Genomic DNA, 13,550 nt, shown 5'->3' with positions numbered 1-13,550 from the left:
AGAGCTAATAACACGCCGTGTGAAGCGCCTAGGATTATTGTACACAACAGGCGCTGGCTATGTGCCATTTCATAAGTTCAGGGAAGGGTTTTACATTGTTGATGAGCAGAACGAGCCACTGAAGCTGAAACTTAGAAAGCTGAAATAAATATTTTTGCTGCCTTCATCGTGTTGTGGTAAATGCAACATGCCAGGCTGTACTGAAGTTCATTCGCCACCTATACTTTCAAATATTACATTTGCAATAGGCATGACATTACAAAAAGTGCACAATCATATTTTTGCCTACAAAGTGCATTTAAACTCCTTCTTGATAGCAAATCTTCACACACAAATGACTCGCTTCATTGAACAGGGCCAACATACGGAAGTGATATAAGCGGTTGCATCTTTCATGTGCCACTTCAAAAACATCAACATGAACACAAGCGTTAGGTAACCACCAAACTGAAAAGTTAAACTGATGTCTTTGCGAACAGCCTATAGTGTACTGGTGATCTACTCAGATTCTGACTGTTCTTCATCCCTTTTGGTATTCAACAATGGTCTTCGGAAGTTTGACAGCCGAGCACAGGTAGCAAAAATTTGGTCTGCTATATCCAGCATGTTGATGGGGAATGGCTTGTCTAGTATGTGATACTCTTTTATTCTCCGTATCACTCTCTCAATGTGCACTCTTGCACTTGCCACTTGTTTTGTTCCTCGGACATCATTGGCACTCATCTGACGCTTCCCAGGGATGCGAAATGGGGACATATAGAGGTCAACATGAGGAGGAAGCAGGTCAGTAACTTTGAACCCTTTGTCAGCCATTACCCCATCACCTGGCTCTAACAGATCTAGAACTCCAGTCTCCTCAACAATAGATCTGTCACTCGTACCTCCACCAAATAGTGGTGACACAAAGCTGATGTAACAGTCTCGTGTGGCCCCCACCAAACACTCCATAGTGTTTGCAAATTTGTAGTTTGAAAAGGTATATCTTTGCGCATTTAAACCCGAGGGCTTCTGGATGCGCACTTCAGTTGTATCCAGAATAATCCGTGTGTTTGGATACTGCCTAAAATGGGATGGCATATGTTGCTGCACCTCGGCAAGTGATGGAAAGGTTGTTATAGCAGCCAGATCTTTGTCCAGCATGAGTATCCATTCTGTGAAAATGCGACTAAAGGTAGGCATGGAAACTGCAAAATTTCGTGAAATTTCCTTTGTTGCCATGCCTGTCCGCAGACGTACTAGAACCATAAACAACTGTTCTTCCAGGGAACGCAAATTTTGCTTTTCACTTCTGGCAAGCTTTGGGTTTCTTTCTACTACAAAACTGAGAATATGATTAAAAACAGGTACAGATGGCAGCCCCGTATAATACAGCATGTCCTGTGGCGTTTTCATGTTCTCAAGGTACAACATTCTTGACTTCAGTTCATAATAACATGTCTGCCAGTGACCAATACTTTCTTCTGCTGTTTTCAGCTGTGAATGAAGTTTACCGTTCTTCTCCTTTTTTCTTTAGCTAAAAGCGACTCCAGTTCTTCAATCTGTTGAAGCAGATCTTCATTCTGGCACTTGTCTGTTGAGGAATCATCAGTCATGACAGCATCTGTTGTGTTATCTCCAGTGATACCATCTTCAGCCATAGCTTGCGTCTGATCGCTGTCGTGCAGTGGAGTGCTCAGTGAAGGTGCCCCATCACTCGGACCACAACTCGCGGCTACGGTGTTTCTTTTTTTCGACCTTTCGAAGCGAGCGACAGCACCGACGCGGCTAGCATTCTTGTTGTGTTTGAAGAGCGATGGCACGTAATCTGGATGGTCCACGAAACGAGAAGGCACCCCTGCAAAAAATATTAAACGTAAGGGAAATGCACGTCCACCTGGCCTTTTTCAGAACTCTGCACTCTCGTTACTCAAATCAATGCAGTTCCAGGAATAACAAATGGGAAACAAATAGATTGAAAGCCCGATCGGAGCACCTAGTCGAGCGTGCTCGTTATCTGATAAATTGTGCCAGGGCTGTTCATGACGGTCTCGCAATGTGACACGGGGCTGTGGAAGCGCTTACTGACAGGCATATTCAGCTGGTTCGCGAGGGCATGAGAGTTCCGCTGAGGAAGCCGTCGCACAGCCCCACTCCATTGCGATGGTCTGAAATGGGCACAATCCAATGCGGCAAAAGATGTCGAGGCGACTGCTTTCGCAGAGGAGTTGCTCCTAAGCTGAAGGTATCCAGCGTTCTGGAGCCATCGTCGTCGTTTCGGCGAACGCTGTAGCCGCGGCCGCGTCCTCCCCTCGAAACAAGCTGTCCCACGGCGCGCGCACATTCCCGCAGGCATGCTACATTCCCTTTACCTTTCACCCTATCTTTTAGGCTCCCTTCTATTCGTATGCGGCACTGAAATTACAGTTGCAATGAAAGATCTGCGCGAACAAGTCACGGACGGCGAAGAGGCAATGACGCACATAAACGTGGCTCAGTCTCTGCCTCTTCGCCGTCCGTTCCTCGTTCGCGCAGTTTTTTGTGCCTATATCAACCAGCTAGCCTGACAAGTAAGTTATCTCAGGTGCGCTAGCAGACAGGCTCGCGCAGTTTCCGCTTATATTTTTATGCAGGCACTTCTGCTACACTAGCATATGAACAACAGAGGCGTCGCACCCTGTGTTTCGCGCTACAGCGTCTCAGAGAATAGAGTGCAAGAAAGAAGAAAAGCTTTTACCTGTCGCAAAGTGGTCGCTGCAGACACGCGAGTTGGCTGCTGGCTGCCACGAAGTTCCATCCACATTCTCACGGCACATTGCCTGCACCCACTTTGCCCTTTTGGCTGCATGCAGTGATGCCGCAGGAAATCTAAAAAAATCGTACATTTCCTGGCTTTTTGCTAGAACTGAAGCACCCCACGGCGGCGCATCGCTGAGGCATCTCGCCAGCGATTTCAGCAGGCACGCAAAGCGCAGAGTTCGCCACAGCTACGCAGCAGCGAAGACGCGACCGGCCGCACCGCTCAGCTAGCTCAACTGGCCTACGAACCACCAAAAAACATGGCGGCCGCGCGCTTCCCGCAATGCATTGCGCGCGCATGCGCAGAGTGCTACCATGAAAAAGGTCCATTATTATTATTATTATTATTAAGCCGCAAACCATGCGGGAACAAACGTGCGAGAGGCAACACATGGGCGCCACCAACAGCCAGGATGGATGGATGGATGGATGGATACGGCTGAACCCTTTACATCGGGCGGTGGCTCAAGCCACCTAGCCATGTCTTGTGAAATTTTACTCCTGTCTTGCTTTTAGCCACCAACCAGCCCACGCGACTACAGCGCCGCCGCTAACATCCGGGTCCCGTCCGCACTCGCCGCCTCCCCGCAATGCATGGGGCGCGCCGGCTGCTGAGCCCACTACCCCCTTCTAGAACACTATAGCCCAGCTAAGGCGGCGAGTCCGCAAGCCAACGCAAGTAGCCAATGCAAGACCAAGCAAGTAGGTCATGTGACCATGACGGTGTTTTCTGTCAGAGCGGAAGCGGAAGCAGCACTGTGTAACTGAGTTGTTTTGAGCATTTCTTTCGTGGGCGGTGGCTTTTTAAAGCCGTAACTCGCATATCTCTATTAGACAGCGTGCGCTAACAGGACGTACACAGGAAACTTGGAGACAGAGGAAAGAAGCGCAACTTCCAACTTTAATGACAGGAAAGGATGCCAGACGCTCTTTTATATCTGCTGGGGTGAGGGTGTGCGAAATGAATGACAGGCAAACAACTTCAAACATCGGCAAAAAAAACAAGTGGCGTAACAAAGCTCACCATGCAGGCCGAAAAGCTGAATGTAACAACAGGTGACTAAAGAGTGATAACGGTTGATATGAAGTGCAAAAACATGCAGATAACGGTTGATATGAAGTGAAAAAACATGAGCAGAGAAAACGTAAGGAACAACACGAGGCATATGTAAAAGAAGAAACTTAAAAAGCATATCTCTACCGCCCCTTTTCAGCAGTGTCAGAGGACCGGAGTAAAGCCCGACCGGAGTGCCTGCGCGCGCCAAACGTTTGTCGGGCGAGCAACATGTGCTCAGTGCTATATAAACAACGCGGTTGGAAAGAAAGATTATGTTTGCAGTGTTGAAAGAACACTAGTTGAAAAGGTGGAAGTTGTCATGCTATGTCGACCAACGTTTATATCTATAAACGTTGATGTCGACATAGTCGTACTTTGACAGCCTTGACTCCGACGTGCAGCGGATATTCCAGGTGTTCCGGGCCGGCTGCAAATCTCGAATTGCAACCAGGCGCCTACTTGCAATTGTTTGAAAAGTTAACTATTAGAACTTAGTAAATCACTTTACTAGTTAATATGGCTCGTCTTTTTTTTACGTCCGCCAGCACTAGTATTACTATGCCGAAAACACTGTTTTTAAAAATTCGCGATAGTCTTCCCTGAAACACATAATATAGAGCCCTTCGTTTTTGGGGTAAAACCCGATTTCTACCCGAAAATAAGCCTTATAGGAAATTTGGTTTCTGTATGGATATAGCAGAAGACACTGCAAGAAAAACAGCCAACATCTTGTACGGATACCCTCAGGGGCGTTTATGTCAAGCTAACATTTTTTAATCCTTTGAGGCTTTTCAAACACTGCGTACGCCCCATACTGGTCCCTTGACAGATACGACGCTCCTATGCACAACAGATGCACCCACTGCCAGGAACACTGCAGAGCAGAACATCTTATATGGACTTGGCCATCTTTCCCGTGAGGGAGAAACAAAATTCAGCACATACCACATGAAGACATGGCCATTCTAGCGGTCCATATACGATCAAGCACCGCAGCACAACATGCCATCGCGACATACGGTAGTGAGAGTGACCTGCTTCATGCATGTAGTGCAAGAGAGGACTCTGAAGACTATGAAGATGACAGACTACTAGCTGCCCTTGCACCTACCCTTCCCCCCCCCCTCCTCCTAATTCCCCAACAGCGCCCGAGTGCCGTCCCTCTCTTGCAATAAAGGTTCATTCATTCATTGCAGTGCCTAATGTATGGCTAAGTTCGAACAGTATACGCTTCGGAAATGAGAAGCAAAAGTGCGGGTACTGACCAGACGTCTTAGTGAAGTCACTCTGTTCAAGCGCTACCCACGCTAACGGCGTCCTGCTCCAAGGCTCTTCTGCGTTGAAAGAATGTCGCAGTGTACAAGCAAGGGCAGATAGGTGTTTCAAGGACGCAGAAGTGCTGCGCAATGGATGATAATGCGCGCGCGGTGAAATGATTGTAGTAAATAAAAAAAGAAGAAATATCTGATTTTATAGATGGTTTACAGCGCAACCTTATTTTTCCACATTTTTTCCAAAAAGAAATCAACAAAAAATAAAGCATTTTGCGACCCACAAGGAAAAAAGAGCACTTAGGGCAAACTGTCGTCTGCTAGAAAACATGACTCGATGAAATCCGAAGGTAGGATAAGTTTCTTGGACTTAACGGTCATTGTTCGCAGCAAGCACGGACCCTTGCTGACGCTATGAGCCCCGTGCGAGAGAACGCTTCCTGCCACTCATGTCCTCCCACCCCAAGGTTGTCAAACGACAAGTCGCTTCGGGAGGACTCAGAAATGCCATCACCGGGTCGTGCAAACTTTACCAGGTGCAGAACAGTTCCCACGCTCAGATGGAACGGTTGAAGTCAGCTGGCTTTCCCAAATCACTTCTGCTCAGTGCTGCGGAAGGGTTATAAGGGGGTGCCGGAACTCTATGGGCCACAAAAAACTGAAACCAAAGAATAGGCAAAACATAGCGATCGTTCCTTAGATTCACCAGGTCTCCCATAAGCTTGAGCGTGTCGCGCGCTGCTGAGTGGTGGTATAGATGTTATTGATGCAGATTGCTGGTCACTGGCCAAAGTCAAAAGATGAAAAGACGTTTCGGGAGCACTACGGCTCCCTTGTTCACTATGAAGCAATCGGCGCATGGATTCGTACTTTTGTAGCACCCAGTAGCGTTTTTAATGATTTAGCATAGATAGGATGTAGAGTTCCGTCGTTCCTGTTTAATGTGTTAGACGATGTCTGTATGATAAGGGACTCAAGATTCTGCCGTGCTGATGTGTTCTTTTCTGTTGTCAATATCTTTACTTGATCCCAGTTAATCTCGTGGCCGGATTCTTGCGCATGCTCGGCGATGGCGTTAGATGCTGCTTAGATGGCCCTTTTTCTAGACCACCTGAACTCCATTGAACCCTAAATCAAGTTCACTTTTGAGGAAGAAACCGACGGCTGCCTCCCATTCCTGGACACCACGGTAACCCGTACTCGGACTGGCTTTGTATTTAATGTTTACCGCAAACCTACGCACACTGGTAGATATTTAAATTTCAGTTCTGTGCACCCAGTCGCTCACAAACGGTCTGTGGTTGTCTCCCTGATCAACCGTGCCAGACAGGTCTGCAGTCAAGATGCCGATCTAAAGAGCGAAATGAAAAGAATAGAGTCGGATCTTCGAAAGAACGGCTACCCTCTTTCCTTCATCAGGAACACCGAAAGAAGAATGACAGCAAATCAGCCTACCTCCCAAGAACGCGAGAGCACAGAAAAAAAAAGAAAAACGAGCTGCTGTCCCATACGTGGCGGGAATTAGCGAAGCGCTTGCACGTATTTTCCGCAAGCATGGCGTCAATATCGCGCACGTCCCCGCTGGCAAGGTGCGAACAGAACTGGTGAATGTGAAGGACAAGCTCCCTCGTGAAAGATTTCCAGGTGTTGTATATGAGATAGACTGCGCCGATTGCTCATCAATATATATCGGTGAAACAAAGGACTTCAGGAGACGCCTGAGAGAGCACCAGAACGACGTCCGAAACCGGAAAGCAGCATCTAACGCCATCGCCGAGCATGTGCAAGAATCCGGCCACGAGATTAACTGGGATCAAGTAAAGATATTGACAACAGAAAAGAACACATCAGCACGGCAGAATCTTGAGTCCCTTATCATACAGACATCGTCTAACACATTAAACAGGAACGACGGAACTCTACATCCTATCTATGCTAAATCATTAAAAACGCTACTCGGTGCTACAAAAGGACGAATCCGTGCGCCGATTGCTTCATAGTGAACAAGGGAGCCGTAGTGCTCCCGAAACGTCTTTTCATCTTTTGACTTTGGCCAGTGACCAGCAATCTGCATCAACATGATTCCTGACCAGACGGTATGCCGTCAAACCCTCGACTACGTATACATGTTATGTTTAGCGCCCCATACAAACTACAGCATCTGCACAGAAAAGTGAACTTTTCAGGACCTCGAAGGGAAGTATGCGGCAAGAGGCATGAAAATCGTTTTGTCGCCTGCCGCACCCACGTAGTTTACGATATGCCTTTTCCTTGCGGGGATTCGTACGTTGGTCAGACGGGGCGATGCATCAATGATCGCCTCAGAGAACATGCATCGTCTATGACATTGTTCCCAAAAGCAACCTAGTGCTCCACTATAAATCATGCGAAAATTGCTTTCCGCTTTTTGATCAGTCCGCAATCCTCAAATGTTACTCCGAGCAACGCACGAGGAAAGTCTATGAAGCCCTCGTCATCACGCGCAAGGGGGCTTTGTGCGCAAACAAACATTAAATTTCACTGTCCCGTTATGAGTGGGCGTGTCTTAACTAATGACTGACGAGCCTTGTGTTTCTGCTGTTGGCGTTGTTGCTTTCCCCTCTTCTCTGTTTCCGCGCATCTGTCGTTCTACGCTCGCGCACGAAATGCAATCAGTTGCCATAGTCGGCGCTCGTGCCTGTCAGCTCCTTCTTCGTCTCCTCTTTTTGCGCCGTTTTTTTCTTCCAAGATGTTCAGTCACCAACTCGCCCAGCAACTCACTTTGATGCAAAACCCGAATTACTGATCCGTTTGCTCAATAACCAGATTTGAACCCGAATTTGAGGTAAAAAGATATCGCCATCTTTTTACCCCCCCCCCCCCCCCACAATTTCCGAAAAAAAATAAAGCCCCCAAAAAAACGGCCCTAGATACACATAAAATAAGCAATACGGAATAAGTGCGAAAAACGCTGTCTCTATATACGCTTGAAAATACTCGTGCACAATTTTTCATTTCAATGTTTATACTAGATGTTTCACCTCAGCTGTTCTGAACTTTTTAAAAATAGGCTTTTTCATGTATAAGAACGCTTTTTCGTCGAAGCATTATTAGCGGTGTCGCGCAACAGGGCTAGTATAGGCTGACTGGCTAATAGTCAATAGTTACTTTTTAACTATTACCGTTAGCCTCTTTATTTAATTACAGGCTTGTAGCCAATCGTAAATAACAAGCATATCAGTTTTTAGAATTTCAAAAACACAGTTACTCTAGGCGCTGAGGGCGAGCAAATTTTGCCTACTTGGACGAGTTACGTACAGCGGAGGGGTTGCTTTGCCTGCAAGCTTTTCGAAAGCGCGTGTAGTTTGGCGCGATGTAGGCAGAATTTGTTGGGCCACAGCGCCGAGGGTAACCAAGTTTTCGAAATTCTAACTGATATGTATATTACGGTGGGTTACACGGCTTTCAGCAAAGAAGGAGGCTGGCAGTAATACTTAAAAAGTTGGACATTCAGTATTAATTAACCAGCCTACTATTCGCACGTCTCAGCTGTATTCTGATGAGCTATACCGCTGACAACGCTATAGAGAAAAAAAGCGTGGTTCTATCTGGAAAAGCCTATTTAAAAAAAATTGCAGAACATCTTAGGTGAAACAGCAAATACATCACTAGCTAGTAATGCAAGGATTTGGTTTGGTACTCACAGGTTACAAAATGTTAACCACACAAAGTTTTTAGGAGTATACTTAGACATTTTTATTTTGTTTGTAGTGACACATGGAACAAGTTGCCAAATAGCATTATGTCAACAACAAGTATCCACTCATAAAACCACCTTACGAAAACAGGCTTTCATTTTACTGCATTACTACAAAAGTAACCGCTGCGTTTTGTAGTAACCGACATGTGCTTTCTTTTATCGCTGCTGATTATTCAATGAAATTTGTGTTTATGTATTTCTCTGTTTTTTGTGTTATGTATCGCTCAGAGTGATAAATATCAGAAGTGTAATCAAAAGACCAATTCCAGAACTAGGCTCGAGTTCTGGGGTCCCACCTGTACAAAAAAGACATATACCTATCTTCTGTCGATAAAGATTGATTGATTGACTGATTCATTGATTATTAATTGATTGATTTATTGAAATATTTCTTGATTGATTGAAACACCTGCTATAATGTGCCCTCAGCTCGACTTTAACATTGCAGTTTTGCTACTAATTTATTTCGCTGATACGCGAAAACAACCAACGAATCATTTACTGGCGAACGCTGCTCATCGGCAAGATTCAGATCTGTGGATCACTTTCTGAAATTCCGTACTGAAGACAGATACAGGTGGGGCCACAATAATACAGAGCACGCTTCAATTTAGAACTTTTTGCGCGCGTTTCATAGAAATGTAGTTAGGGTTAGTGCGCGCGAGCGCACCAGCGCTATCTGCTAACTGTGGTAATAAGTATCTAATTTTCGCTTGGTTAGACGTGAAAGGAATTTTATCGCTAAAGCGTGCTCCGTATTATTATGGCCGAGACTGTATAGCTCGAATCGCCATGTACGCATGAATCATTTTGTGCTTCATCAAAAAGGGCATGCTGTGTATAAAGGTGGAATTAAAATTTCCTAGAGTGGCCTAGGGCTTCTGTATATTGGCAGCATATACAGCAAGTGTAGACTATCCGACTCTAAAACGACCTTACGCAAATAAATACACAAAAGGCTGTGTCTCCGTCGAGGCCTTCAGAATTCTAAGCACACACTCAAAAAGCACTAAAGGAATAAATTTGGTACGGGTTCCACCTCACTCAGGTAACCCGGGGAACGAAGCAACTGATAAGTAAGCTCGAGGATTTGTCAGCAGAACTCGACTTCCAAACCGGGCACCCTTAGAAGCGAAACTATAGACTCTTACCAGGCGGTTACACAATATTACAAAAACCTAAAAGCGTGTATGCCCCATCCGCATGACTCACGACCAAGCTGCGACTTGGAGAAGGCTGCAAACTAGGTCGCAACGCAACTCGTGGACATACGCGAATATCTTTCCGGAACTAATTAACCCGTACTGTCACCTATGCGGAAACCTCGCCACGTTAGATCACATAATCTGGGACTGCCCGGAGGATACACCTTCGGCAGAACCATTGACATATCTCCATCCCTGGTAGAATGGGAAGCCGTTCTCGCCAACTCGGACACGACCATCCAGATGCGGGAGACAAAGAGGGCGCAAGAGGTCGTCGCCAGAAGAAAACTGCCGACCACCTGCAGCAGCCATAATAACCCAGTAACCACAACCCCAAAGCTGACAATAAAGTTTTCACTCACTCACTCACTCACTCACTCACTCACTCACTCACTCACTCACTCACTCACTCACTCACTCACTCACTCACTCACTCACTCACTGGCACATCTCTAATTAAAGCGTGCATCATGCTATTCCTGGGGACAGGAAACATTTAGGTGAAACCCGATGTTGTGTTCTTCAGTGGCCAAGCGGCGCTAGCCTGAATAAAGCGGCCACACCAGTTAAAGCCGCTACAGTTAGCGTAGAGCCGTATTCCGTCTTTCTTTTTTTTGTAGCGATAGCTACATTACGGTAGCATTTCGAGCCTTCAGCGTGGCGGCGCGCCACCCTGTGGCTGCGCCGCCATGCTGTCACGTGGTTGGTCACGTGGTGCGGAGCAGCTGCCGGCGGCGCGGCGCCGTGGTTGATCGCGTGGTTCGTCACGCGACCAAGTTTCACTCGGCCAGCTGTAGCTACCACGTCACTCCAGGTTTAACCAGAGCTAAACCACCGCCATTTTTTTTCTTTTCCTGAAATCTGGGCAGGTGGGCCATATTCTTCCCGGAGACTCATCCGGGGTATGTTATTATGAATTTGTGCTTAGTTAACATGCGCTCGAAGTACAAGAAAACGACTTGTTTTCAAGCCCAGTGCAGCAAAAGGGTATTAGTCTGGGCTAGTCGGTACATTTCGCAGGAAAAGGTACAGCGCAAAAAGATGGGACTGAAAAAGCGGACAGACACAGGCGCTGCACTTACGACTGATGATTTTATTGCTGTGATAGCGCAATAAATATGAGAAGCTAAGAACAATCAACGTGTGGCATTGCATCTGTGATTGGGTACTGTTGTGTATAGAGGGCGCTACTGTTAGTAGGTATCACGGGCACCGTCTATATCCATCTGTATATATACACCGTTAGTTGGATAAACACTTGGGTGGCACGCCGCCGCACATGGAACATCGCGTCTTTCTTCACTCTGGCGTCGATGCCTCGACGCCACCACATACTAGCGCAGTCGAGAGCCGACGGCTTCACGTTTGGGCATCTTGACTATAGTACACGTGGCAGACAAGCACCTGCTCAGACTCGGGGGCTTTTTGTGTTATAGTTATTGGCAGGACGCTCTAGGCCAAGTAGTCACAGTTTGCAAAAAAATGCAATCATGTCTTCAGGGCTAGTGAGTAGTGCCTGCACCTTCTCGAGCTTTTCACCTTTAGTTGTTCTTCCATGAGCTGTTCTATTACTCCCGAGTAAACAAGAACATCAGTGAGCGCTTGAAATAATTGCACCAGCGCATGGGAACCACAGCAGCAAGTCGCCGCGCTGACAATCCGAGGGATTTGCAGGCAATGTGAAATTTGCGCGTGCATCGCTGGAGTCTGTAAGCATTGCTGGTACATGAACAGCCATTTCTCGTGCAGCACTGAGAGATGGCGTCTTCATACACTCCGTCACTACAACGTTCAAAAGATGACAAATGTCTCTTATGGGCACCGTGACAAAATCACGGCATGACTTGTTAAGTTCGGAAGTCATTTTCTGCATATATAATGCTGAGTTGGAGGCTATCGCTCAAAAAACGCTACTTTGGACTTTGAACGTGTCATGCTGGTAAAAGTAACAGAAGGGAATTCGGGGTTAGGAATAGGGTTTCTTCAAAAAGGAATGAGGAATGAAGGGAGAAAATATAAAAGTAGTTCAGTTGTGTTCAGTGCCAATGAGAAAAAAAGTAGTATAGAACATTGCTTCATGTGAAGCTGCCATTTTGTTTTTCAAGGTCAGATAAAATTCGGGATTTTTCAGTTTTCGCCGCATCACACAAAAATGCCTCGAGGTTCGTTTTTTTTTGTGGTTTATCAGGATATAGCGAAAGCATGGAGCCCTACTGATTTCTTTCCCTCAATGCAGTAGTAGTCACTTCAATCATGCCGCATCACCTCGTGCCTTTGTCTGCTGCACAGCTTTTTCTGCCCTCCGACGTAATGGCACCTCCCGATGAAACCACCGATTAGAATTCCAGTCGCCTTAGCTACAGCCACCTCATAGCCAGCATCAAGAGCCGTACTTTAGGAATGAAGGTTTTATCCGATGCAATAACCCACTGGAATGCCTTACACAATGACACACTGTTGTGCAATGAACGCAAATCATTTTGTCGGCCTCACCATGAAATATTCAATGACTTTCACATGTACAAAGTGCCGTACATGCAATTTTTTCTCTATTTTGCTCTCTCCTTATTTGTAATTGCTTGATCTTCTTTGTGTTATTTTTAGTGTTTACAGTTAGCAGTGTTGTGTTCATTGTGCATGTATTTCCATCACTTGTAGCCCTTCCTTATGTAATGTCGTTGGGCCTTTATGGACAAAATAAATGAAATGAAACAGGCGGTGCAGTGCTTGCATTTTGGAATATATAGAGAATTTATAGGTGTCTTTTCTTTCTTGCTCAGGGTTTTGGCTCCCTCGCTGTGGTCACGTCTACATGCCAAGACGGCCATGTTTTAAGACAGAACAGCCAGCCAAAGAAGAGAAGCTTTGCCTTCGGAAACATCGCTGCGGCTGCTGCAATCCTCTTTACCGGCTCAAGCCCAACGCAAGGCCTGCGGCTCTTCAAAATAGAAGTTCTTCTACACTATAAGAGTACTCTGTACATATTTATATGTATTTACTTTTTATTTCAGTTGTGGGAACGCGAACAGCATTCTTTAGTCAACCCTCTCAGCAGGACTGAAGCCCAACTAGCACGTGACAGCCGGGCAGATTCTCCTGGCTACTGTGCCAAATACGGCACTTACTCGCTGCTGGACACTTCATTGAATCGTGTAATTGACATGCAACTTGTACAGGTTAGAGATCTTTTTGATTTTCTCATGTACAGTATATTGGCTTCGATCAGATTAAACTTCTCCTTGACCCCCCGTTGCAGTCAAATGAAGTTTCCAGCAGTGGCGCCATGGAATTGGAAGGCATAAAAAGGGCACTGAACCGCCTTGATGATAAGAACATCTCTGTGCGTGAGATAGTCACGGACAGGCACGTTCAGGTGCGCAGCCACATGCGACAGCATCGGCCTGATATTGCCCACTACATTGATGCTTGGCATGTTGCCAAAGGTTAGAACCGATTTTTTTTTTCAGTCAAGCATTGGCTTGCGGTTTGCCGGGTAATTGTTC

At 46.2% G+C, this 13,550-nt stretch overlaps 1 protein-coding gene across 1 annotated transcript; it reads right to left on the bottom strand.

The window, feature by feature from the left end:
- Positions 1-361: 361 nt before the first annotated feature.
- On the bottom strand, positions 362-1,817 carry LOC144133976 (uncharacterized). The gene has a single exon (XM_077667014.1). It carries the CDS (start codon positions 1,408-1,410, stop codon positions 499-501), a length of 912 nt encoding a protein of 303 aa, XP_077523140.1. The 5' UTR covers positions 1,411-1,817; the 3' UTR covers positions 362-498.
- Positions 1,818-13,550: the final 11,733 nt, after the last annotated feature.

The sequence above is a fragment of the Amblyomma americanum genome, chromosome 1 (assembly GCF_052857255.1).
Source record: "Amblyomma americanum isolate KBUSLIRL-KWMA chromosome 1, ASM5285725v1, whole genome shotgun sequence".
Lineage (NCBI taxonomy): Eukaryota > Metazoa > Arthropoda > Arachnida > Ixodida > Ixodidae > Amblyomma > Amblyomma americanum.
Note: the sequence above shows the minus strand (reverse complement) of the source record. Positions and strands in the feature narration are given on the sequence as shown.